This window comes from Podarcis pityusensis (genome assembly GCF_964106645.2).
Source record: "Podarcis pityusensis genome assembly, chromosome: 4".
Lineage (NCBI taxonomy): Eukaryota > Metazoa > Chordata > Lepidosauria > Squamata > Lacertidae > Podarcis > Podarcis pityusensis.
Genome location: NC_138027.1, coordinates 27483254 through 27507018, shown reverse-complemented (window position 1 = coordinate 27507018; position 23765 = coordinate 27483254). Strand labels below are relative to the sequence as shown.

At 40.7% G+C, this 23765-nt stretch overlaps 1 protein-coding gene across 7 annotated transcripts in view; it reads right to left on the bottom strand.

Moving 5' to 3' along the window:
* The window catches only part of FRY (FRY microtubule binding protein), a 188967-nt gene that overhangs the window by 61070 nt on the left and 104132 nt on the right, over positions 1-23765 (bottom strand). For 6 of the 7 annotated variants that reach the window (XM_081004032.1, XM_081004026.1, XM_081004028.1 and 3 more), the window contains 14 exons: positions 22462-22717; positions 21637-21819; positions 18647-18733; positions 17139-17398; positions 16217-16406; positions 13890-14014; positions 12663-12720; positions 11088-11179; positions 10658-10830; positions 8458-8618; positions 7020-7130; positions 5277-5431; positions 2113-2212; positions 921-1092 (listed from right to left, as the gene is read on the bottom strand). In XM_081004032.1, coding sequence (XP_080860158.1) covers positions 921-1092; positions 2113-2212; positions 5277-5431; positions 7020-7130; positions 8458-8618; positions 10658-10830; positions 11088-11179; positions 12663-12720; positions 13890-14014; positions 16217-16406; positions 17139-17398; positions 18647-18733; positions 21637-21819; positions 22462-22717 — 2123 coding nt within the window. The remainder of the gene's footprint in view (positions 1-920; positions 1093-2112; positions 2213-5276; positions 5432-7019; positions 7131-8457; positions 8619-10657; positions 10831-11087; positions 11180-12662; positions 12721-13889; positions 14015-16216; positions 16407-17138; positions 17399-18646; positions 18734-21636; positions 21820-22461; positions 22718-23765) is intronic. The other variant, XM_081004027.1, reaches the window with a different exon arrangement.

Here is a 23765-nt window from a genome sequence, read left to right as displayed (position 1 = left end):
AGTCAAACCACCTGCCCTTAAAAGGATCAAAAAAATGATGATTTCAGGAGCTTTTCGTTCTGTGTCTAAGTCATATGTGTAGGAATATATTGCTATGTGCTGCATTTTCAGCAACTGATAACTATTCAACTTCTGCTTCTCTATGTATCTGATGACCTTAATCCTGTGAAGGAAAAGAACATTTATGAAGCACAAAAGCATAGATGAACTGATTTCATGTTAACATCACCACCTGAAAAGCAATGAGACTAACGACCAAGTAAAACAAAGGAATTAATATTGAGTTTAGAGACCAAATTTTAAAATTCTGTCCAACAATCAGAAAGAGTCCCTGACTGCGTCACTTTGTGTTTTAATTGTTTGTGTGATATGAAGTGTTTATTTGTGGGAGGTTTTCTGTTGCCCACATGTTTTGCTCTTATGCTTGCTATAACCAAATACACAGCTATATATGCTCCAACTTTTTAGTGTTTCTATGCTTGTTTTGCTTTCGTATGGAAAGTCTACATAAACTGTTTTTAAAGGAAAAAGAAAAAAAGAAAGGTTCTTCCTAACGTATCGCACTGTGAAATGACACTTACAGATAACAGATAAGTAAAAGCAATAAAAAAATTAATGCTAAAAGTATCAAAGCGGGGGGAGGATGAGATGCTTATTAAAATTTACCCTCAAAGTATCAAATTTGTTGAATATGTCAAGTTACGTAAAACAAGAATGTCAAAAATGCTTCACAAAGAGTTATTATGCAACAATGTGGGATACAGAGATAACCTCCAAGTGATCACAGAAGTGGGAGTTCCATCCTACTCAGGAGCACTAAGAGGGTCGTGGGGAAAAGAAGGCAAACTTAATCTGCTTCCCCAAGAACAGGGAGTTTACTAATTCGCATTTATTTTTAAAAAACCACTAGAAACGCTTACCTGAAAAGAGTGGAAGCGTGAGCTCAGGGTACATTCTTGCCAGTTCATAGGACAGATGCGCTAGTGAGACGCTGTACAGCGGCGGCAATGGTCCGTGAGTCCCATAAAGTATACTGCCAGGTCTTTGCTCAGCTACTTTCTTTGAATAAACAAAAAGCTTGGTCTCCAAAATCTGCGGGCGAAGATAAATGACAAAAGTGGCATTACAGGTTTTCAAGAGCATCTTAAAAGAATCCAATCGCCAGGGTATTTAATCTGTACACACAGCCTTGCATTTAGGCACTAGCCTGGTAGCCGTTTGCAACCAGGAATTAGGCACAGGCAAGTTTCTTGGCTCCACCTGTCCTGCCAGTTCATTTGGCTTCCCTTTTAGTGTTAAAAAGGGAAGCTGCTTCTTCCACAACCAGAAAACACAGTGGGCTGGTGGGGAGGAGATAGATTGCGCCATTCCTCTCCTACTCTGCCAATCCACTTGGTAGAAGGCTACCCCTCTTCCACAGCCAACATGGAAACACTGGCTATCAACCACTTGGAAGGCTAGTAAAAAAAACTATCTGTGGGCTAGAAACCTTTGTGGGCTTATTCACAAGGCTAATCAACTATACTTTTCTTTTTTTCAGCTGGTAGGGGTTAATTGGCCCACTTCCCAAGACCTAACTTATTGGGGTTGCTTCTCTCACCTGTTTCCCTTCCCAATCCTATTATGACACTGAAATCCATCAGCCAGATCAGTCAAGGCTTTGTCCTCAGCCAATGGCCGATCCTGGCTTCTCTTCCCTCTTCGATCTCTTGCCCCACCTTTTCCTGTCACTCTGCCTTATCCATCCCAAACTGCTTTGTACAAACCAGCACTCCCATGCACACCACACCGGGCTACATGCCCAGGAACTCTGTGCTCTTAAGAGACTGCCCAGCGCAGTCCAACACCTGGTGTTGCTGTCCAAAGAATATTGTTGAAAATGAAGGGTCAGGCCCCTTGTACAGTACCCTCCCTCTCCAAGGCTGTTTCGTGTGCCCCAGTGTCACTGCATTATACCTTTATATAAAGGATTCTTGTCATATTTCCATTGTAGATTGTTAAAGAATAAAACAAGCATGTAATACAATGATAAGTGTACGGGAGGCTAAACAGGAATTTGCTTTTCCACATTTGGTTTTAGAAGATTTTTTTTAAAAAATATTTCATACATGCCTGCATGAGTTGCATGGAAATTTCATAAATCTCTCTATTTGTGTCAGATGCTTTAAACAGGACTAGATTTAAAAGGGTCACAATATCAAAATGGTAGTTCCTAGGGGGAAAAATAAACAAAGGTTTGTGATCATTTTTATTCCAAAGAAAAGTTTTGTAATCGTTTATATTTTTTTTGCAAAAATATGCTCAAGAAAACATATACAGTACTAAGAATAGAACAATGAACTATATCAAACACCATTAGAACAAATGAAACACAAAATATGTGAAATTACTTTTTTTAAAGGCAGGTCTGAAGAACAGTGAATTCCTAATAATATACAAACATAGTTTATTTACAAATGCAAATAATTTGCATTCTGAGCTGGGCACAGCAATCCTAATGAAGGGCTAGGGGGAGATAGAGAACAGCAAATCTCCCAGCACAAACAGGATAGAAGGTGGGATGGGTTTATTGGGGTTGATTACTGTATTTTAATATTTTGTTGGAAGCTGCCCAGAGTGGCTGGGGAAGCCCAGCCAGATGGCCAGATATAAATAATAAATTATTATTATTATTATTATTATTAGTATTATTAGTATTATTAGTATTATTTGTTATGCTAGCTCCAAGCTGGCCTATCTTAGGGGTCTTGGTCTTGGGCTCCTTAGGTGATCCATGGTGTTTAGGATCCAGTGGATTACAATTCTCCAATACCCAGCCCAACAGGAGACCCGTTGGTAGCAGCTAACTGCAGTAGAGCTGAGGCACATGCCATAGCCACTGAGCTAGCAGCACCCTTCTCCACTGCTGGAGGATGGCAAATAGGGAAATACACAGCATTCTAACCTCCTACCCAAGCCATCACCTATAGGGTGGGTAGGACTGCAGCCCAGATTTCTATACACCTGATACCCAATACTGCTTTTTTCTTTTCCCCCCTTTACCTCACACTGCATTTCACAATACACAGAGCCACCTGCCTGCTACCACCATTAACTCAAAGCACTCAAAAAGTAAATGATGAATCAGGTGCCCAGCATCAGGTATTCAGCTTTCAGCTTTGCTCCATCTAAGCAAGCTGATTCAAAACAGGCAGAAATGCAAGGAATGTCAATACACGGAGGAGGACAGCCCTGAGGATATTGCTGGGGGAAGAAATGTACAGAGGTGAGCTCCTATTTCATTTGCTGCAATGCTACAGTATGTCGATTTAGCCATTTCTTGTGATTACTGAAATTCCAGAGCACTTTTTTTTTTTATAAAGCATTTAATATCACAACAGAAATGTTGCGCCTCAAGCCTAGGAGCCAGGAAGCTTATATTAAGGTTTAGTGGAACAAAAGAAATCATGATTAAATGACAGCTACTGCTGTAGCTTAGATCCAGGGGGAATCTAACTTGCTTAAAGAGATCTATCATATGAAGGGTTCACATGCTGCAATGAAAAGTCTGAAGAGGATGGGAGAAAAACGATCTTGTTAGTCAACCCTCAAGTTATTACCGTATTTTTCGCTCTATAACACGCACCCGACCATAACACGCACATAGTTTTTAGAGGAGGAAAACAAGAAAAAAAATATTCTAAACGAAACAGTGGATGTATGATTTTTCTGGTTCATGCTGTGGCCACAGACATGTGATCTGACGGTGAGTCTGGGGTAGCCCAATGCAAAAATCCTGAGGATCCATGCTTTGTAACCACGTTTTTGCACCACTGCGGCCCCAGGCAACAGTGGGTGCGTGATTTTTTTGGTGCAAGCTGTAGCCATGGACATGCTATTTGATCTGATGGTGAATTTGGGGTGACCCAGTGCAAAAATCCTGAGGATCCATGTGGATCCCTGCTTTGTAACCAGGCTCTCTGTCCCTCTCTTCTCCCCACTCAGTGGCTCTTCTCCCGCTTTGCTGTTTCAAAGCGAGCAAAGCGAGCCACGGAGGAGGGAAGGAAGGGGAACCATGGATCCTCTGCTCACAACTGCAGCAGATCCCCCCACCATCCGTAGGCATTCGCTCCATAACACGCACAGGCATTTCTCCTTACTTTCTAGGAGGAAAAAAGTGAGTGTTATGGAGCAAAAAATATGGTATTTGGTTGATCACAGATCACTGGCTCTTTTCACCTCAGGCAACTATCCCAAAATAGATTGTGAACTGCAACTGAAGTTTGGGTGGTATAATCAATGTGAAATTCCACTTGTGCTGCCTCTTTGATAATCTGCTTTGTTGTATTTTATTTATTATGTATTTATCCCACCATTCCCCCAATAAGCTGAGTATAATGTACATGGCTCGCCACCCCCTTTCTTTTCCAACCACCTTGTGAGGTGGGTTCGGCACATCCCATCCTTCCTTCAGTTATCTTTTTCATCTTCCGGACCATTCTTCACTGTCCTCTCCATCCATCCTCCTGTTAGAAACTATTCCTGAGCTCAATGCCTATAACTGTCTTTCTTCTGCTATGCAGCCTCCCTGTTCTGTTCTCAGTCCTGCTACCTTAGCCTCCCAATCTATTCTACAAGCCCTGTGCTCAATTTTCACTAAAGTTCTTTGTCTCCTTGCCTGCGTCTATCTCGCACCCAACCAAACCTTCCCTCATGGAAAATTCAGCGTTTGACAATATCTGAGTCTTCATCCTTAGTCGAAACAGTTGTGACCATTCTCTGACACTCCCGGGTACAAATGAACATTTTTTATCCAGTAAAAATATATGAGACAGGCCTCAACAATCCCTGAATTTGCTCACAGCTTTGCACTCCTGTTTTGATCTACACTGATCTTCATTATATAAATGAACAGTATAGCTTGTACTCTGTATATAGGTTTGTTTTGTACTTGACACACCTGGTCCTAGTTCTCTTCTTCAGCGTTGCACCAAATTACAAAGGTATGAATTTTCCAGGGAAAGCAGAAAAAGCATATTGCTTAGCTGTAGGCTTTCTGCCTAATAAAATGTTTATTCATTTCCACTTGCTCACTGGCATTTTTGTCCTACCTTCTGCACAGTATGAATATCCAGTTGCTACACTAAAAAATAGCAAATAGGCCTGAGATTGTAACCGTTTCCTTCAATGTTTATGTAAGACAGAATTCAAGCATATTCCGATTCAATAGTGGCAGAGTTTAAATATAAATCACACTGCAAACTTCTGGCACTTCCTATGTGAAGGATTACTGATACCTGCTGCCACACACAGTTGCAATGGCTTTGAAGCATCCGGAAGCAAGCTGGTATGACCCAGTATAGCACCGGTCTATAGCCCAGTTGAAGAGGTTTATTTGGTCAGGATTTAATTCCAGCAGTAAGACAACAACTTCACAGCCAAGCTGATGAACCTGAGTACACAGAAAATGGCATAGTGTTTTGCAATTATCCACAATATTTGCATCAATAATTAAGCACACAAAGGAAGCAAGACCTCCTGCTGAATCAGACCGAAGTCTATCAAGAAATACCAACCTTCAGTTTCAAATGGCACAGCCTGCCAGTTGCCTCCTCAGATTTGATCTCAACATCTGACCCCTCAAATACAGGTAATAGTAACAATTGTGGGACACAATCAATGGTCTTTTTCAGAATGACTGAAATCTCCTCTTGAATTTGTTCCCCCAATTCTGCCCTCCTCAGACAGTCCCACCACAGAGTACAATAGGTACTCTTCTGCCAGCCATTGAGTGAGATCCCTGATGTTATGTGTGTCTAATCCCTTTTTTAAACTATCCAAGTTACTGGCTATCACGATCATTGTGGTTAACATATTCCATAAGGAAAAACCACTCTATTCCAATTCCACTATCTACCGTATTTTTTGCTCTATAAGACTCACTTTTTCCCTCCTAAAAAGTAAGGGGAAATGTGTGTGCGTCTTATGGAGTGAATGCAGGCTGCACAGCTATCCCAGAAGCCAGAACAGCAAGAGGGATTGCTGCTTTCACTGTGCAGCGATCCCTCTTGCTGTTCTGGCTTCTGAGATTCAGAATATTTTTTCTTGTTTTCCTCCTCCAAAAACGAGGTGAGTCTTGTGGTCTGGTGTGTCTTATAGAGCGAAAAATACGGTATCTTCACTTTCATGCCTTCCTTCTCCCTATTCATTCTTGCCTTCTGACAGCACAATCCTAACCATGCTTACTTGGAGTACGTCCTACTGAATTCAGTGAGGTTTACTCCCAGGTAAATGAGACGGGGACTGCAGCCTTATTGTTCATCAAACTATTCCAAGGATTACTCTGAGCCTAAAACTTTGGGGCAGAATAGGTTGTGAAAATGGGAGTAAATTTGCGGAAGTGCACCTAATTCGCACATTTAATTCAGAGCACATAAAAACAGCTGCATCTATATGCAGGAAACACTGTTCAATAGTTACTGTGTGGGCATTTTAAAGCAGGTTTAGGCACATTTAATGTGGCAGAGATCCAGCATGCAAGGAAAACATTGATCTTCCATAGCAGTGGCCTTATTTTCTCCAAAATCTAATACTCATTTTGGCCTTCATCAGAAGATCTGCCCACTCACATTGATCTGATTCACCAGCAGCTATTTCAAGTAAGCAGGAGGTCATTTCACATTTGCATTTCATACAGCCTAGAATCAGGTGGGTGGTCTATCGGGTGGGAAGACTTCAAAGCGAAAGGTAAACACACACATTGAGATCATCCTGCCCTATACCTTTTTTAATTTGCAGAGCGTTGAAAGGCCTTGAGTATTTTTCGGCAGAAATTTAGATTAATAAACTATGCTAAGGTATGTGTCTTGAAACAAAAGTAACAAATATACTTTCATTTACTTTAACAGTGTGGTGATAACAACTCTTTATTACATATTCACTAGATACCAGCGTCTGCAGAAGCCACCCTTCCTGCAACCACATTCTTTTGTAACACATTTAAAATCATTTCAGAAGTGCATTATTGCTGAGTTACTCACCCGTAAATCTTGACAAGCTAAAATATTATCAAGCCATTTGTAGAGATAGCCGTCCGGGGAAAGGCCCACGTTGTCAAATACAGGGCCACAGCATAGCACAGCTGACATTGCCTAAGAACAGAAGGAAGGAGGTTGGTTGTGCAAACCCAACTATTATCAACACACTTCTGTTTATTTGTTCTTTTCGGTGTATTGCCTACCACACCTTGTAAGATCACTGTAGCTTCTAAACATGGTGAAGCGCATCAAGCAATGTAGTAACAGGAGATTTTAAAGGGGCTTCAGTGAGGCCACTGAAGTGTGGAGGTTGTTTCTCTTAGGCATTGTAAAAAATATTATGCAATGATATCCCAGCAATAACCCCAGTCAATACCTCTTGGTTAGATGGGCGCATGTCCAGTCTACCCTTACCTTCCCTGAACTCCATTCTCTTCCTCTATATCCTCACTACATATTAATCCAACCTTCCCCAACCTGGTGCCTTCTTTAAGAATGCAAGAGCAGCCCTGCTGGAACGGACCCAAACCCAATCTAGCCCAGCATTTAGAAGTATTCCAAAGGTTTTGCACTACAACTCTTATCAGCCCCAGGCTGAATGGCATGGCCATTCATGGTTGCAGTCCACATCATCCAGATGTCAACATGTTCAGAAAGGCTGGATTAATCAAACTGACTCCTACTTTCATCTGCCTTACCCATCTCATTTTGATGAAGAACTGGCATCTAGTACACAGTGTGAGAATGAAACATTCAGTAGGCACTGCAACAGAAGCAATCTCCTATTTGGAAGATAGGCTTACTGCCTTGTATCGGTTTTCAATTAAAAAAAGGGGTGGTGGGTTGTAGTTGACTGGTTTTTACTCATGAGTAGGCCCATTGAAATCAATGGCAATGAATAACCTGGGTCCATTAATTTCATGAGTGTCCTCTGAGTAAATATTAGTTGAAAACAACCCTCAGTAACCAGTTTCCAAAATAAGCACCTAGAATTTAGCAATATATTTTTGCTGCATTAAAGCAAAAAACTGTGTTTATAAAGTTGCTCCTTCCAGTAGCACCTTTAAGACCAACTAAGTTAGTTCTTGGTATGAGCTTTCGTGTGCAAGCACACTTCTTCAGATACACACGGGTGCTTGCACACGAAAGCTCATACCAAGAACTAACTTAGTTGGTCTTAAAGGTGCTACTGGAAGGATTTTTTTTATTTTGACTATGGCAGACCAACACGGCTACCTATCTGTAACTATAAAGTTGCTGTTAATACCAATCTCCTGCTCCCTCAGATGAATCAAATGAATCAATCTTACACAAAAATTGACAGAGCCAAAAGAAAAAAAATGTACAGAGTTGTTGTTTTTTGTAAAAGAAAGACATTTTATTTATTTAACAAGCATCATTGGATGTGGACTTTTATTCAGTAAAAGAAATGATCACACACCTTCAAAGCACAATACTGGTATCTTGTAATCTGGTGATTTCTATCACTGTAGCGATCAAGTGGTGTAAACATGATACTGAATGGTCCAGCCCATTGACTAAACAAAATGAAAAGGTGGTGCCTCAGGCTTTGCTGAGGGAAAAGAAATCTCCTATGGTGCACTGAGCAAAGAAACATAAAATTACCTTTGTTAATTTGTTTTTAAAAAGGAAAACATGAGCATTATTCTTATGCAACATTTTGTAGCCCGGCAACAAGTCCTGGAATAATTTTCCTGGTTGCATGAACTGAAAACATTTTGGGAGAATGTACCATCTATGCAATGAGCTCTTGGGTGCTCAAAAGAAATATGCAACTCCCAGAACCATCAACAAGGAAGCTGAAGTGGCCATTTGCACCAAACGTTATAGATACATACATATACACACAATCAAAATGTTCTCTCATGGCTGCAAATTGATTCCCAAGGTAAAGCAACAATCCTCTTGCATTATGTTTTATGCACATAATCCAAATCTACGCATGGTAGGAGATTCTGATTGTCCCCTCTTGACATTCATGAATTGGATTTTATATTTACATAGGTGTGGGTGCGTTTATGGAACCACTGCAACAAGAGTTGGTTTAGTGTGGAGGCTAAGAGACTGCAAATCAGAGCTGTGAATCAGGAAACCCTCTGCTCAAATTTAGCCTCTTGCCAGGAACTCACTAGGTAGTTAAGAGGCAAACCACACACTCTCTCAACCTCAGTCCCACCCCTATCTGTAATATAAGGGATAATACTAGTGCTTAATGGTGCTATACAAATTTTAAGTATGACGATGAAGATGTATGACCTATCTATACACTCTGTATATTTTTGTTTTGAGATGCAGAGATTGTGTTGATGCATACATGCATTGCAGTTGACACAAGAACACCGCTATCACAATGTGGAATGCAAATGTGCAAACATCAGGTGGGAGCAGACAGCTGCATTATGGGGGATTGGCCTAAACTGATCCCAATCTCCCATCATGTACAGGTCTGCGAGCATTATGTTCTGAGCATCTGAATAACTGGAAACGCTTCTTTAAAAAATTATACTGAATCTAAAAATAATCACCTTACAAAAATAGCGAAAGATGTGTTGGCAACTATAAAAACCTTTATTTACCTGGAGCAAGAGTATATATGTAATGAGTGAAAAGGCAATTTTTAAAAATGTTACTGTTGAGAGAATTCCCTGTAAAAAAAGAGGGCTGCCTCCTTGTTGCAGATGTTCTAGATGCAGCAGAGCCCAAACTGTACTAAACATGGCTGGGCTTAATGCACTGAATGTAGTGAGATGGATCTAATGATGAACACAGAAGGAGCCTTCAGATTGCCAGCGCTTAGGCTAGAGGCCTTTTATGCTGTCTCAATAAATGGAACACGATCAATTTGCAAAGCAATCCTTTAGCACAAAGAGCACGTAGCAATAGCTAAATTAAGCCCCTTGCTGCAAGAAAAATCAATGATCACTTTACTTGACGGAAGCTAGTTTTCTCCAGATGAAAGCCAACTGTTCCTTTGCAGTTTCTACAATTACCAATTGGCAGCCAGAAACCAGTAAACACTGAGCTAGTAGGATATAAGTCAATTTCGGGTCATTTCACACCACAAAATTCCTGCACAGGCTAAGAATGAATAGGAATTTTGTGTGCAGACCAGCCAAAATGCACGTGTATATGTTAGTCACATGTGTACATGACTATTTACATCCAAGTTTCATTTTAATTTCTACATGAAAATGTCTCCTTTGTGGCCATTTTAGAGTTCATATGCTGAAACAAGATGGATCAATTCAAATGCCAAGTATTCTGGTTTATATGGACTATAGATTATCAAAGTTACATGGGCCTCTAAAGTCCCTAGTCCACAGTACATGTAACAAGGACAGTGTAAAGAGCAATGTGACAGATAAAATGAAATATGTACAACTGCAGGCTTTCCATCTATTCTTCACTGATTACTTGTCCCCCGTTCTCCCAATTTCCTCCCTTACCCTTACTGTTCCATGCAGATTAACTTGTAAGAACTTGTCCCTGCCCTTATATTTCACTAACTACATTAAAGCTTCCTTCTCTATATCCATCAAGCTCTACAATGCTTTTGACACACTGTCTTGTACTTTTGTCTTCACCGTCCTGCAATTTACACGATTATTGAATCTCCATACCTGGCACACACTGAATCAAATTGGCAATCATTGCACTGAAATGGGCTCTCATGTCCTTAAGAATCTCCACCTCTTTATCGTTTTCAGCTTCCAGTAACATACGAGTAAGGTCAACGTATTCTAAGAACAAGGCTCCGAGTGCTAATGTATCCCGCTCCAAGGCTCCGTTTGTGCTACGGCAAAGAAAAGTGGGACGTTTCAAGGAACCGTTCAGATATAAAATAAGAACTTGTGCTTGGCAGATTGCAGACTGCAGTATTTAAAATATCAATTTCAAGAATGTAAAAAGGAAGAATCTAGTGGATAGATATGGAAAAGCCCCAACTTTATTTTACAAATGCTCTAAGGAATAATAATAATAATAATAATAATAATAATAATAATCAGCACTGTCACAAGACCCTGTTCCACTCGAAAAGCAATATCCTACCTATCACTTATCACACCAGCATCAGCAAGTAATTCAAAAATGCGTAGTAGCTGTAACCGCAGCAGATCTCGGCGTTCACGACGCTTCTTATTCTGTGTTGCAGGAAAAGAGGCCAGTATTAATCACATCTATTACACAAATGCAGATCTTAAAAAAACAAGATCTAATCGAGCCTGGGCTCAGAACCAATATTTAAAGAGATGCTGATGACTGTTGAATAATATTAACTTTCTGATTAGTGCATACACATGACCATGTAGAAACATTTTCCTGCAAGAAGTAGTTCTAGGAAAGATACTATACAGTGGTACCTCGGTTTAAGAACAGTCCAGTTTAAGAACGATTTGGTTTTCCAAACTCTGCAAAACCGGAAATAGTGTCCCAGTTTGAGAACTTTACTTCGGTCTAAGAACGGAATCCGAATGGTGGAAGGGCACAGGCAGCGGGAGGCCTCATTAGGGAAAGCGTGCCTCGGTTTAAGAACAGTTTCGGTTTAAGAACAGACTTCCAGAACGGATTAAGTTCATAAACTGAGGTACCACTGTACTGACCCTTGAAAGAAGGGTAAATTACTTTACATATGTGTTTCAAGCTCTGTATTCCAAAACCCTTTACTACAAGAGATACCAGTGTCATTACTAACAATGGATTTATTACACAGGGTCTTTTAAACCACATTTTTAATCTTTCGCTCAATCGGTGCATCTGAAAAAATGTTGTTATTGTGACATCCCACCAGGAACCATTCACTGCCTTGTACCTAAGTGTCTAGAACTCAGTGAACTAACATCTTTGGAATTCACTCTGGCTTATCGCTTTTAGTAAATTTATTCAGGGGGAGCAGTAGCAGTGCTCCATTTGGAGAAAAAAATGCAGTAGGAATGAAATCCCTCCTTCACTTCTTCATCCTCTTTGCCTCTTCCTAGTGAGTCACACCTCCTTGCATATAAGGGGGAGGGTTTCTGGTAGCAGGACTTTGGAGTATTTCAGTTTACAGTGAAGCAGAGGCAATACTACCTATCAGGAGTACATTACACGCAACAATCCAGAATATTTTAAATCAGGGGCAGGGAACTTGTGGCCCTCCATCAGCCCCAGGTCAAGGATTTATTTATACATATTTAAAGACCACTTAAATAGACATTCTCAAAGCAGTATATATAATAAAACTTTCAACACAGATATCAGCAGATCTGTTTAAAATAGTATACATACAATAATTACCAATGAAACAGCTAGCAAAACTTTTAAACAAATGTACATGTCTGCATAGATGTGCTGAATTTTTTTTTAAGTGTTAAGCAGTCACCTAAAACAACAAAGAGCATCATGGGAGTTGTCCCACATTTGGAGGGTCACAAGTTCTGCACCCTTGCCTTAAAGCATAATGAATGGTTGTTTCCTCTTGAAATAATATAGTTTTATGTACATTTATACAAAAGTATTAGGATGAACGCTTGCCAAATCTGAAATTAGTAACACTTTTAATTGGCAGCATTTCTTCTTCCCTTTTAATGTCTGCTGTTATATTTGTGCTGCCTCTTAAATGTGTTCATCTTAATTAAATCAACCAACCTCTGGTCTTCTCTCCAATGCTTCTTTCATTAGTGGGTGAAGTTCTTCCACTAATTCCCTAGATTAAAAAAAAAAAGTATGTTATGAAACAAAGTTCTTCATAAATGAAATAGCGGAATGACTATGCTTTGACTCTCAACAACAGAAATTTTATATATTGGTCTATCACCCCCCCCCCCCACTGTATTACCTGGGTTATGAAGGCGCCCTAAAGACGTTACAGCAAAGATTATGTGATAATGCACACAGAGACTTGCGATCTCGATCACACGCAGTCTGTAGTCCACTGGCAGCAGGAGTACAATACGGGCATGTCTAAGTTAACATCTTACATTAAAAACCTGACAGGACCAAATTATCGAAGGTTTTTCACCAAAGCCAGACTAAACATCTTTCCTTCTGCAGTGTTGGATGGCAGGTTGAGAGGAGTTCCCTACCAGGACAGACTTTGCTTGTGTGCTCAAGACATCGATTCCATAAAACATATTTTGCTGCACTGTGCAAAATATGAGCAAGCCAGGGCGAAACTGATATTACCCTTGCTGGTACCTTTCCCGGGAAAATCAGAGGCTCACTATGTCAGGTTCCTATTGGAAGACCGGACAAATGCTAGAACATTAATTTAAGATCAGCTACATTTTAAATCTTTGTCCATGCCACTTGGGAGTGTATTCCACTTCATCTTGTGTCTCCCAAGATAAAAACACTTGTCTTTGTTTGCAGGTCATTTTAAACCATATTAAAAATAAACTATGGTTTAACATGAAACACCCTTGCTGCTGTGAAACAAATCAAGAGTCCGACTTGTTGTGATGTGTAAATTTAGTCTCATGGTTTGTTTAGCTTGTTACCTGACATGCAGCTGGAGCAGGGGACGAGTGAAGCAAGAACCTTTCTGTAGTATACACCAGCATGCTGCATGTTCACATTAAACCAGTTTGTTTCTAACTATGGTTTAATGTGACATGGGAGCTGGGCCACTGCTAACCATTTATTATACTAAGGGTGCTTCCAGACAGGTGTTTATTGTGTTATTGGTGCTGCTCACGCCTTCAGGTTTTACTCAGCATCTGCATAATGACTTCAGAATCAAAATGCGAATCTGAACTCCGCCCCCAATTTAATGCCCTTCCTATTGAAAATTTTATGCTTTTGGTGATATTAAGCCTCAGTTTGTAAGCATCCCAAAGCAATTTGAACCACAAGAAATTCATGGCACATCAATACCTGAAAACGAGAGAATTTGTTCTTCCAAAGCCCAGCACAAGTGACTCAGTAATTTCTATGCTCTCAAGTCTCATCAAAGGCACTAGTTGTTTTAACAACACACCAACAGATGGAGTTCCTATAGCCTAAAAATACAATAAATTTAAACGGATATAATCATTAAAGCAATTAGAAAAGAATAACAAAAAATGTACTACTTTAATAGGTATTGCTGGCGAATTTGAAAAGCATGTATTACAAAACAGAATTAAGTGGTTCAACAGTCATGAATAAGAGAGCAAAGATTACCCCCCCCCCCTTTTGACTCTGTGGGGTCTGAGGAAAAAAGGCTGGTGTGGTGTCTATCTGGTCACAGGTCAAATGGCCGAGAAGAGACTCTTCTTCGTTCCTTTCTCTCTCCTGCTCCTGGGATGACCCAGAGGTGCAATAGTAGGAAAACTTCATATAATGTCAGATGGGTGGCCACCCAAGAGCCTTTTCTATAGTGGCTCCTGACCTTTCAAATGCTCTCTCTAAGGAGACCTTGTTATTATCATTTAAGTGCCATGCGAAAACATTTGCTTTCCCAGGCTTTTAAGAACTGCTAACACAAGCATTCTTGGAATGCTTTAGTTCGCTGCTTCAATTTGCTATATTAGTTCGCATGCTTCATATTATTATAGTTGTTCTTGTTCTTTTTATGTCTTTTTATGTCTTACCATCCTGGGAACAGAAATAATTCTGAAGGTGTGGAAGAAATGTTATGTAAATAAAGAAGTAAAATGTGGCTGCAGTGTGCCTCAGAAGCAAATTTAAATGCCGGTTTTTGCTTGCTTGTTTTGTGGGGTGGTGTGCGGTTCTACTCTGGCCTATAAAGATGACAGCGAAGGGTTAGGTCAAACCAAGTGAAGGGACCAGCCAGTTATTCTTCAGAGTGCCCAAGAGGACAAGAACTATGAACTCAACAAAGCAGTTTAGAAGCATGTTGGATCAAAAAAACTGCCCGATGCAGGAATTGTCTGCCATTTTCGGCCAAGGCAGAAAATGACTGTGAGTTTACAGAAGAGAGTATTGTTTTCCCTTTGCTTTGTTACACATCTGCCTTCTATCCCGAGTTGCAGAGCGCTGCCCAAATGTTTCAGAGGTGCACCAGAAATAATCGGGCCAGGGGATCTGCATCTGTCACACAAATGGTATGCGTGCATAAAAAGGTTAACATACTTCCCATATCTGCTCTACGCCATGAAAGGCATTTTGGCAGAAAGTCTGTGTGACCTTAATACTGGAACAAAAGAGCAACTGACACAAGTAAGTTGGCAACACCACTGAATAATTCCCACAAGGTAAACGTGGCATATAATAAAAATTAGAACAGCCTTTCGTCAGACTCAAGCAAAACAGACGAAATATAGGTACCACTGCCAGTGTGGGATTAAAAATCACCTTATCATGACTCCAGCCATTGAATGGTTCATCTAGGTATGGTAATGGTTCTTCAGTTAAGTCCTATGGGGCCTGCCAAGTCTGTTTCCAGTTCCAAAGAATCCCAACTTATTTATGGGTTAGTACTTCGGGAGCAAAGGGCAGTCCAGGCCAGCCATATGTAGTTTTTTTTTAGTCTTAGGCAACATACTAAAATATCTAAAATAATGTAGTACAAGCACTGATAACTGGGAAACCCTGGCCTGCGAGTGCTCCAATAGGAGAACGACCTTTATCAAAGGTGTCATGGACTTTGAAGAAGCATGAACTTGGGGTGAAAGGGAGAAATGAGCTAAGAGGAAGGCATGTTTGACAAACCCTCACAGTGATCAACTCCCACCTGGAAACCTATGTCTCCACTGTAGAAGGATGTGTGGATCCAGAATTGGACTCCACAGTCACTTACGGACACACCATTAAGACCGTGTTCATGGAAGACAATCTTACTCAGCTATGAGTGATCGCCAAAGAAGAAGACCCTTGATTCAACGCTGACAACTATGAGTGATGAAGGATCTCAAATCCAGCTCTGCAATGGTTCTAGCAAGGTCTTTCCTAAGGATGCCACAGCTCGGTAGTGATGTATGCACTTTGCCTTATAAGCAGATATGGAGAACCTGTGGCTCCTCCAATGACGCTGGACTTCAATTCCCATCATCCCCAACCCCTGGGCCATGCTGGTGGGGAGGTGTGATGGAAGCTGCAGTCCCACAACATCTGGAAAGCCACAGGTTCCTCACTCCTGGCTTACAGATGGCAATGCATCATATGTATAGAGGGACTAGGCTTGAGTCTTGTGTGAAAAATACACATCACATATCAGCATATTTCTCATTTGATGGCCAAGTCATTTTAATGAAACTTACCTTGTTATCGTAACTAACAGTACCATCAGGTGTGGTAGCCATGATCTCAGGAGTCGAAACACGCAGATGGCCAGGGCTCATAATACTGGGTTTTGCTGCTCCAAAGCAGAGAATAAGGTAATTTCTCCATAAAGTGACATAATGGTCTCCACTGCTCGCTGTACTGGTTTTCTTTGCATTCACAGGGCTGCTGGATACGTTGTTTTAAAATAAAATTTAAAAAAATCAGTTTGGGATATTACTTTGTTTTATTATTTTTCAAAGAGGAGCCATTATAGCAATATAAAGGGGCTGATTCAGTTCAGCATAAAATGAAATTCAACTAGAAGGGAAGGATCATAACTCAGTGGTAGAGAATATCCTTTGCATGAATACAGTATTGGGTTCAATTCCTAGCAACACCAGGTAGAGTTGGTACAAACTCCTGTCTAATACCCTGAAAAGCCACTGGGAGTCAGGTGTTGACAATACTGATGGACCAAAGGTAGCTCCTGAAGTTCTAAACTATGGCTACAGCAACAACATAAAAAAATCACTCAGTGCTATTTTTGTTGTTGAAAAACATGCAGAACTGCTTTACATCTTTTATACTTCTCACTGCAAGCATGTGAAGGCGTTCACAGCAATTATTTTTTGGAGGTGAAGAGCTAAAATTTAGGGGCAAATGCTTTCTCAGTACCACCTATAAGAAGCCACAGTTATACAAAGATTTTAAAACCAGGTACCCCAATTCTAAGCGCAACTCTGCACACTGGACTACGCAGGCTCACAAAAACATAACCCTCCTATCAAATATATGCCATTCTGGTAGTTCCCTGATCTGTAGAATTTATTATTTAAAAACAGTGAATACAGACCAGATCTATCAGTGCAATATGAAATACTGAAAACCAAATAGTAGTAAAATAATGGTAGAACTTACTTTGGATCAACCAAAGGCATGACCAGCTGCAGCCTTGTAAATGCGTAAGGCCAAGCATAGCTGAGAGCAGTGGGACAATGCTTTGGTAAATTCTCTTGTCTAAGGAAACTGAAAAGGCAGAGGACCCAGGGATCTTTGACGGACTGTGCAAATATCCAGACATGGGAAGGACTTTTTACATCATAATGGCTATTAACAAGGACCGCGTTCCATTCTACCAGCCACTGCAAATCCACATTATGGGTTAATGGTAACGTTGTCTGTGGGGGGAAAAGATTTTTTTTTTAAAAAAAGAAAATCGCTGTCAGCGTATTATTTCAAAAGTTGGCCTGACCCATTTTTTATTTTCCTGATAAACTGCCCTTTCAGTAGGCTGCCCATGTGTCCTACGTAATAAAGGAGTTTTCTTCTTGAAAGGCTGTCAGAGGACAGCTCTATGTGAAGGGCTGTCTCGTTCAAATCTGTTTTAAATATTTTAAAAAAAACATTAAGAAGGAAAAGCAGGGGACTTGAAGTTATCCAACAGCACCTGCACTGCAGACTGAGCAGGCACAGAGGTCCCTTGGTCATTCTTCCCACTATAAAATGCACCGTGTGGTATTCAGACTAGATCTGTTGACATTAATGGACTTAACTTAGTCATGTTCCTTCATTACAACTTAGCTAAATACCAGCCATTCTGTTTAAATGATAGCATTTATTTCCAAATTTGCATCAATCCAAAAAGCTCGCCATGTACATATATGTGCCCTCTCTTTTTGGGGATGCATTTCCTCTTTTGGGGGCACGTGTAAGTAGCAAATCTGCATTTGGACCTGGATACTGGCTGCCAAACCCTTGTTTGAAGAGATGGAAACACTACACAACCTGCAGTGTATTTCATTGATCCATCATTCATTCTGCTCAGGGTTTATCTACATTGGCAGAAGTTAACAGTGCCTCTGTGTTCCTGCTCCTTCTGCACCTGTATGCAGTCAGAATCAGTCCATGGCTTATTCTCTGTTCCTTAGTCAATTTACGACATTGCCCCACTGACTATACTAAAGGTACCTTGCTGCATTCTAGTGATGCACACTGATCCAATAACTGTTTAGGCAGGAGATCTGTTTGAGTGGAAGATTCAATCCATGCAAGGATTGAGGCTATTAAATTAATTATTAAATTAATGGGGTAGTCTGACTGTACAATAGATCTGAATCTGGATACATGCAAATCTCTGGATATGGTTGGTAATTAAATTATGAAACCAGTTATTACCTAATATTCTGCTAAGACGTTGAAAATATCAATACAGCTACAATTACAGGCTGATGTGATGGAACTGCAACAAGGAGATTACCTGTGCTCTACTGAAGTAATAAAATCTAATGCCTGAAGCAACTCTAAGAGTTTCTTAACATACCTATAATCTTTGTATCTGCATTCCAGTCTTTTTGGAACGTTGCAGTTTCTGTTTATTTAGCACATATGCATTGTGAACAGTTAGAGGATAACAAGAAAGTACTTACTGAATCTGAAACGGCCACATGAATGAAACTTTCCAGAATAGAAGAACTTAGTTGGTCCATGACATCAATCATAGGCCTATCGTCATCCTGTACATGTGAAGGTGACAGAAATTAAGTCATTTTTTAAAAAGAGTGTTTGAAGAGTAAGATATTTACTGTGACATAAGCTTTTGTGGGCTAGAGTCTACCTCATCATATGTATGAAATAGACAGTGTGACGGGAGAAGCATTAAAAGAGGAACCATCTCATATTGAAAGCAGTGATACCACGTATGAATCAACCAACTGAAGTCAACAAGCTCATGTATGAGTCCAGGCACATCCAACCGTTGCAGGTAAACACTCAGTTTACGTGACATCCAGGTAAGTGAGCAATTTACTGTTTGTGGCAACTTAGCCACCTTATGTCCTGGTTCAATTCAAAATAAATTTGGTCAAAATGGTCAGTGTACTCCAGTTCAGCAGCCACTCCAATTTCTGAATGAGAACTGGTTCTAACTCACTTATATCCTTTGCACGAAACAGAATTATTCTGAGTGAGTCAAAGTGAGCCATTACTGCGGCAGCACTACTTGAAATGTTGTGAGACTGCAGTTATTCACTCCCTCTAGTGCAGTTGTTTTAAACAACCAAAGCAGAACCATCCACTTACAAGAAGGAACTTTCAGGAGGCTTGAGGAAACCGCAAGGTTTGCTGAAGTACAAAAATAATTGGGGGTGGGGGAACTAAAGAGAGAGGACCCTTTAAAAAAACCCAGTGAGGAGTGAGCATGCTCAGTGGCCACCACAAAACAACAGAAGGAGATGGAATGGCTGACTGGAACACTGAAGAGCTGTAACATTATGCTGCAGGTCCCAATAGCACGTCCACTTCTAGCTCCCTCACAATTCCCAGAGGCACTCCTGACAACTGTAGCCATTCGGATTTATTTTGTGGACCAACCTTCTCCAAGGATGATGTCCTCTAGATGTTCCTGACCACTGGACTATGTGGGCCGAGACTGGTGGGAGTTGTAGTCTAAGGCATCTGGAAGACACCAGACTTGGGAAGGCTGCTGAAGAAACTCCACTCCCACACACTTCCCACCTTTGAACATTCCTCTTGCAAGAATTGACTGTTCTACTTTGAGTGAGGAGGAATGCTAAATGGTGCACAAGCATACTCTTCCCATGGAAACACAGCCCAATACTTATGCCATGACAACATCCTGATTCAGCTACAGCACTGCTCTATAATACACTTAGCACAACCAGTAATTTCTATTTTTTTTTAATGTTTCAAATTCTTTGCAAATAAGAATCCAATTCCATTGGATTGTAGGATTCTTTCAAATATTAGAGCTGTGATAAATTAACAAATGGCAAAGTGGGTCAGAATAAGTATCTAGTTTAGTGTGGTGTGTGTGTGTTGTACCAGAACTTCTGCTTCATTTTTTGTGCTTACAAAGTTAATGCACTGACAGAAGCTCAACATGAGGTTAATTGTTGGATTTAGTTCAGTGTTTGAAGAACAGAAGTGCCCATCATAAAATGCCATACAACTTAAGACAGCATGTATTGAAGGGATGAAAAACTAGCCTGCTGTTTACTGAAGCATTCCAATGGCATGAACACAAAATATTTTGTTCTCCACTTAGCAACTTACTAACTGGGAACAAGGCGCTCCATGCTTTTGTATTTGACAAACAAGAATTAGTATTCTCTATGGTGCAAAGAAAAATGCAGTGCATGAAATCGTTTTATTACACGTAGCTGCCAGCTGGATGGACACGATGTATCGGCCAATTCCATATTAATAAACATAACACTTTCTAGTAACAATGCTTTTTTTATTATTAAAGGAAGAAATAACCTCCATCCAAGAACCATTTGTGTATCTGAAGGAATGCTAGAACAGGGGTCTGAAAGACTGAGAAACAAGAAATAAGGGGTTGTGTCCAGCTGAGTTCTGCTCAGAGTAGACTCCCTGAAATTAATGGACCTAAGCTAGTAAAGTGCATTAATGTCAATGGATCTACTCTGAGTAGGACTAACACTGGATACAACCTCTAATTTCTATAAGTGAGCACCCAAGATTTCTAGGTAAGGCAGTAACCATTTTGCACAGGGGTTCCATTTCCGGCCCCCGTGCATGTTGGCAGAGAGCATATGAGTGTCCCCCACCCTGTTCCACCCTGCCTCAGCCCCACCCTGTTACTCCCCCACATTCTGACCTCTTACGGGTCTAAAAGGACCCACGTGTCGGCGATTGCACAGCAACAGGATGCGCCTAAAATGGCCGCCGCCTGTACATACTTTGCCTGTCAAGAATACTGCCACATTTCATGTTGCTATCAAATCTAGTAAGAGGCCTCACTCTTGCCTACCTTGAATGCAACTCAGCAAATAACCATTAGAATGAATGGAAACCATGCAGCATGGTGGATTGCACTATTATCATTTACTGGATAAAGGCAAGTGAAGAAATCAGATGACAAATCAAAGGAGTCCCATATCCAACTACACAATATTAAGTTAGTGTGTTAGATTTAGGGAACAACCATGGGGCAAATAGCAGCTTTTGGAGTGAAGGAAATTAGTATCATGAAAAGGACACCTACAGGAAATGGTTAACTCTTCCTCAGTGTTGTGGTCCCTGCTCTCCATGGCTTTTATTCAAGTTTAAAATAAACAAACTACAGGAGATCTGATCACAGATCTGCCTGCTGCCATGTCTAGCTTGGCTCTCTGTCTATTCATTCTCACAGCTCCAGTGGTTATGCAAATAAAAACTAAAGGAACATAAAAACTTAAATCTATTATTGTTTACTCAGAAGGAAGTCCCACCATTTCCAGTGAGGTCTTGTTGGTGCCTAAAAGCATGCACAGGACTGTAAGCAAAAGTCCATTTTAAAAGCAAAAGGTAATACGGCAAAACAAATTTTCATTTAAAAAACCCCCCAAATTACTTGGGGAAATTGTATTTGTGATGCAGGAATGAAAGGTCGTACCTCTGCTTGTCCCAGTGCAAGAAATAGAGCGCGGATCTCTCTGAGAATCAATACTGCCAGTTTACGTGTAGCGACCTGGAAACTGCAGAGTAACACTAGTGCAAAACCTTCAACAGCATGTAGAACGTTGGAATATGAACTTCTCTCCGTCTGTGTCCTATGAGCGGATCCGTTCGGTATCAACTGCAAAATGATGTGTTTCTTTATTCCAACATACGTCATTAAGCTTCAAGAGTTCATAATGTTAAAATAACAAGACAATAGTATGCAATGTGAAATTTAAGAAAAACGAAATGAAAATAAGATCCATGGCCATTGTGATACAATCCATTTCTTATAAGTTAGAAGATGGTTACCTTTAGATATGCTTTATGATAACAGTGCTAAATACTTATGCCATAATCTATATATGCAATGTGTCATTGCCGCTGTAACTGCAACATTTCTGTACTTACAGAACAGGGAGGTAGACATGCCTTGCTGAATTGGGCTGTTTTGTTGATTTTTACAAATAGGACTCTCCTCTTAGAAAATACATTTGCGTTTTGTTGCACAATTTGGTCTGCTAAATTTGACCTCTATATGTTTGTTTACACAATTATCCTGGAATAACACCCCACCCCCCTGAATTCCCACCCCTGTTTAAGCATTCAGGAGTGGTCCAACTGTGAGTGGTCCAACTGTGAGGGGCTGAACTGATATAAAAATATTGCCATGCCCAATGTGCAAATTAAACAAATGTGGCTCTAATTTAAGACACATCAATGTATACAAAAATTTAGCCAAATTGTTCTGAAATGTGATGCGATACTTTTGAAGTCTTACCTCTGTAGACCTGCCTTTTGCCTGTTCGCTGGCTTTTCCGGGAGTGTGCATTACCAGTTTCCATTGCGTAAGCAACTGTAACAGTAATTTTAAGGATGTGTCCAGGAGGCTATGATGCATATCGTTAACTTCACGCAACAGGAAGTTTGTGAAGCCGAAAAGCACATCCTCTCTCCAATCAACAAAATCAACTAGCAGGCCTTGAAGTGAATTTTGAGCGATGTGCCGAAGTTCATCATCCATGTGGATAGAAAGCCTATGTAAAAATAAAGCAACTTTGGTGTCAGAAATTACCCAAGTACTAATTTGTGATCAACACACACCCAGGCTAGCCAAGCATTAATCTGAGGTAAAAAAATTAATAAACCTATTCTCAGTCATTGTCTACAGCACCACTTGTAAGAATAGAGTGCAACTTTAGAATTTATTTTATGAATTATGGTACTAAGGCTGCAATTCTATGCCCATTTCCCTCCAGTCAATTCATTGGGATGCATCTCAGCAAGGAGGGAGTTCCCCATGAGAGGAACTATCACTGAAAAGCAGTGGCACAGTTCTTCACAATCAAGGCAAATGTGGCCCACCAGACAACTACTGTGGCCCAGGGCTGGCCTACCTATGAAGTGGGGTGAAACAGCCTATGAAGTGGGGTGATAAAATCCCCAAAGATGCCCCACCACCAGCGGAGAAGTGGTGCTGGCATTGGTGTTGATTTCTGGTGAGATCTTGTGAGATTTCCAAAGACATCTTGTGAGATCCCACCAGCAATCGGCAGTACTTCCAGCAGAGGCGGGTGGTGCTGGCAGAGGCGAGTGGCTCAGTGGCCAGAGCAGCAGAGCGGAGTGCACTTCCTGTTTCACCTCAAGAGGTGAAATGGGATGCACCACCCCTGCTGTGGCCTGACAGGTGCTTGACTCCTCTTTGACTGTTCTGTGTGTTCAGCCAGGCAGCAAATACAAGGGGTTTATCCAAGCCCTAGTGGGTAGGCACATATGACTAGCAAGCTACACTTGGCTTGGTGGGCAACAAGTCTTGAGTTTCAGGATTGAAGGAGAAACAAGCAAGAAAAATGGTAGTTCTCTTAACATCAGGACTGCATTTCTTCACACAATGACAGAGTTGAAAGGCTCCACCCAACTAAGTTCAGAGATTTCATTTCTTGCTATCCTCACCACTCTCTCCTTCTTTGCCCTCTATTATTTCCCTCCTTCAAATTTTAATTTACATTTTAAGCACTATATAAATCAATATGGCCAAGGGCCCAAATAACTGTGAAACTAGTTATGTAAGCTCAAGGGGGCTTT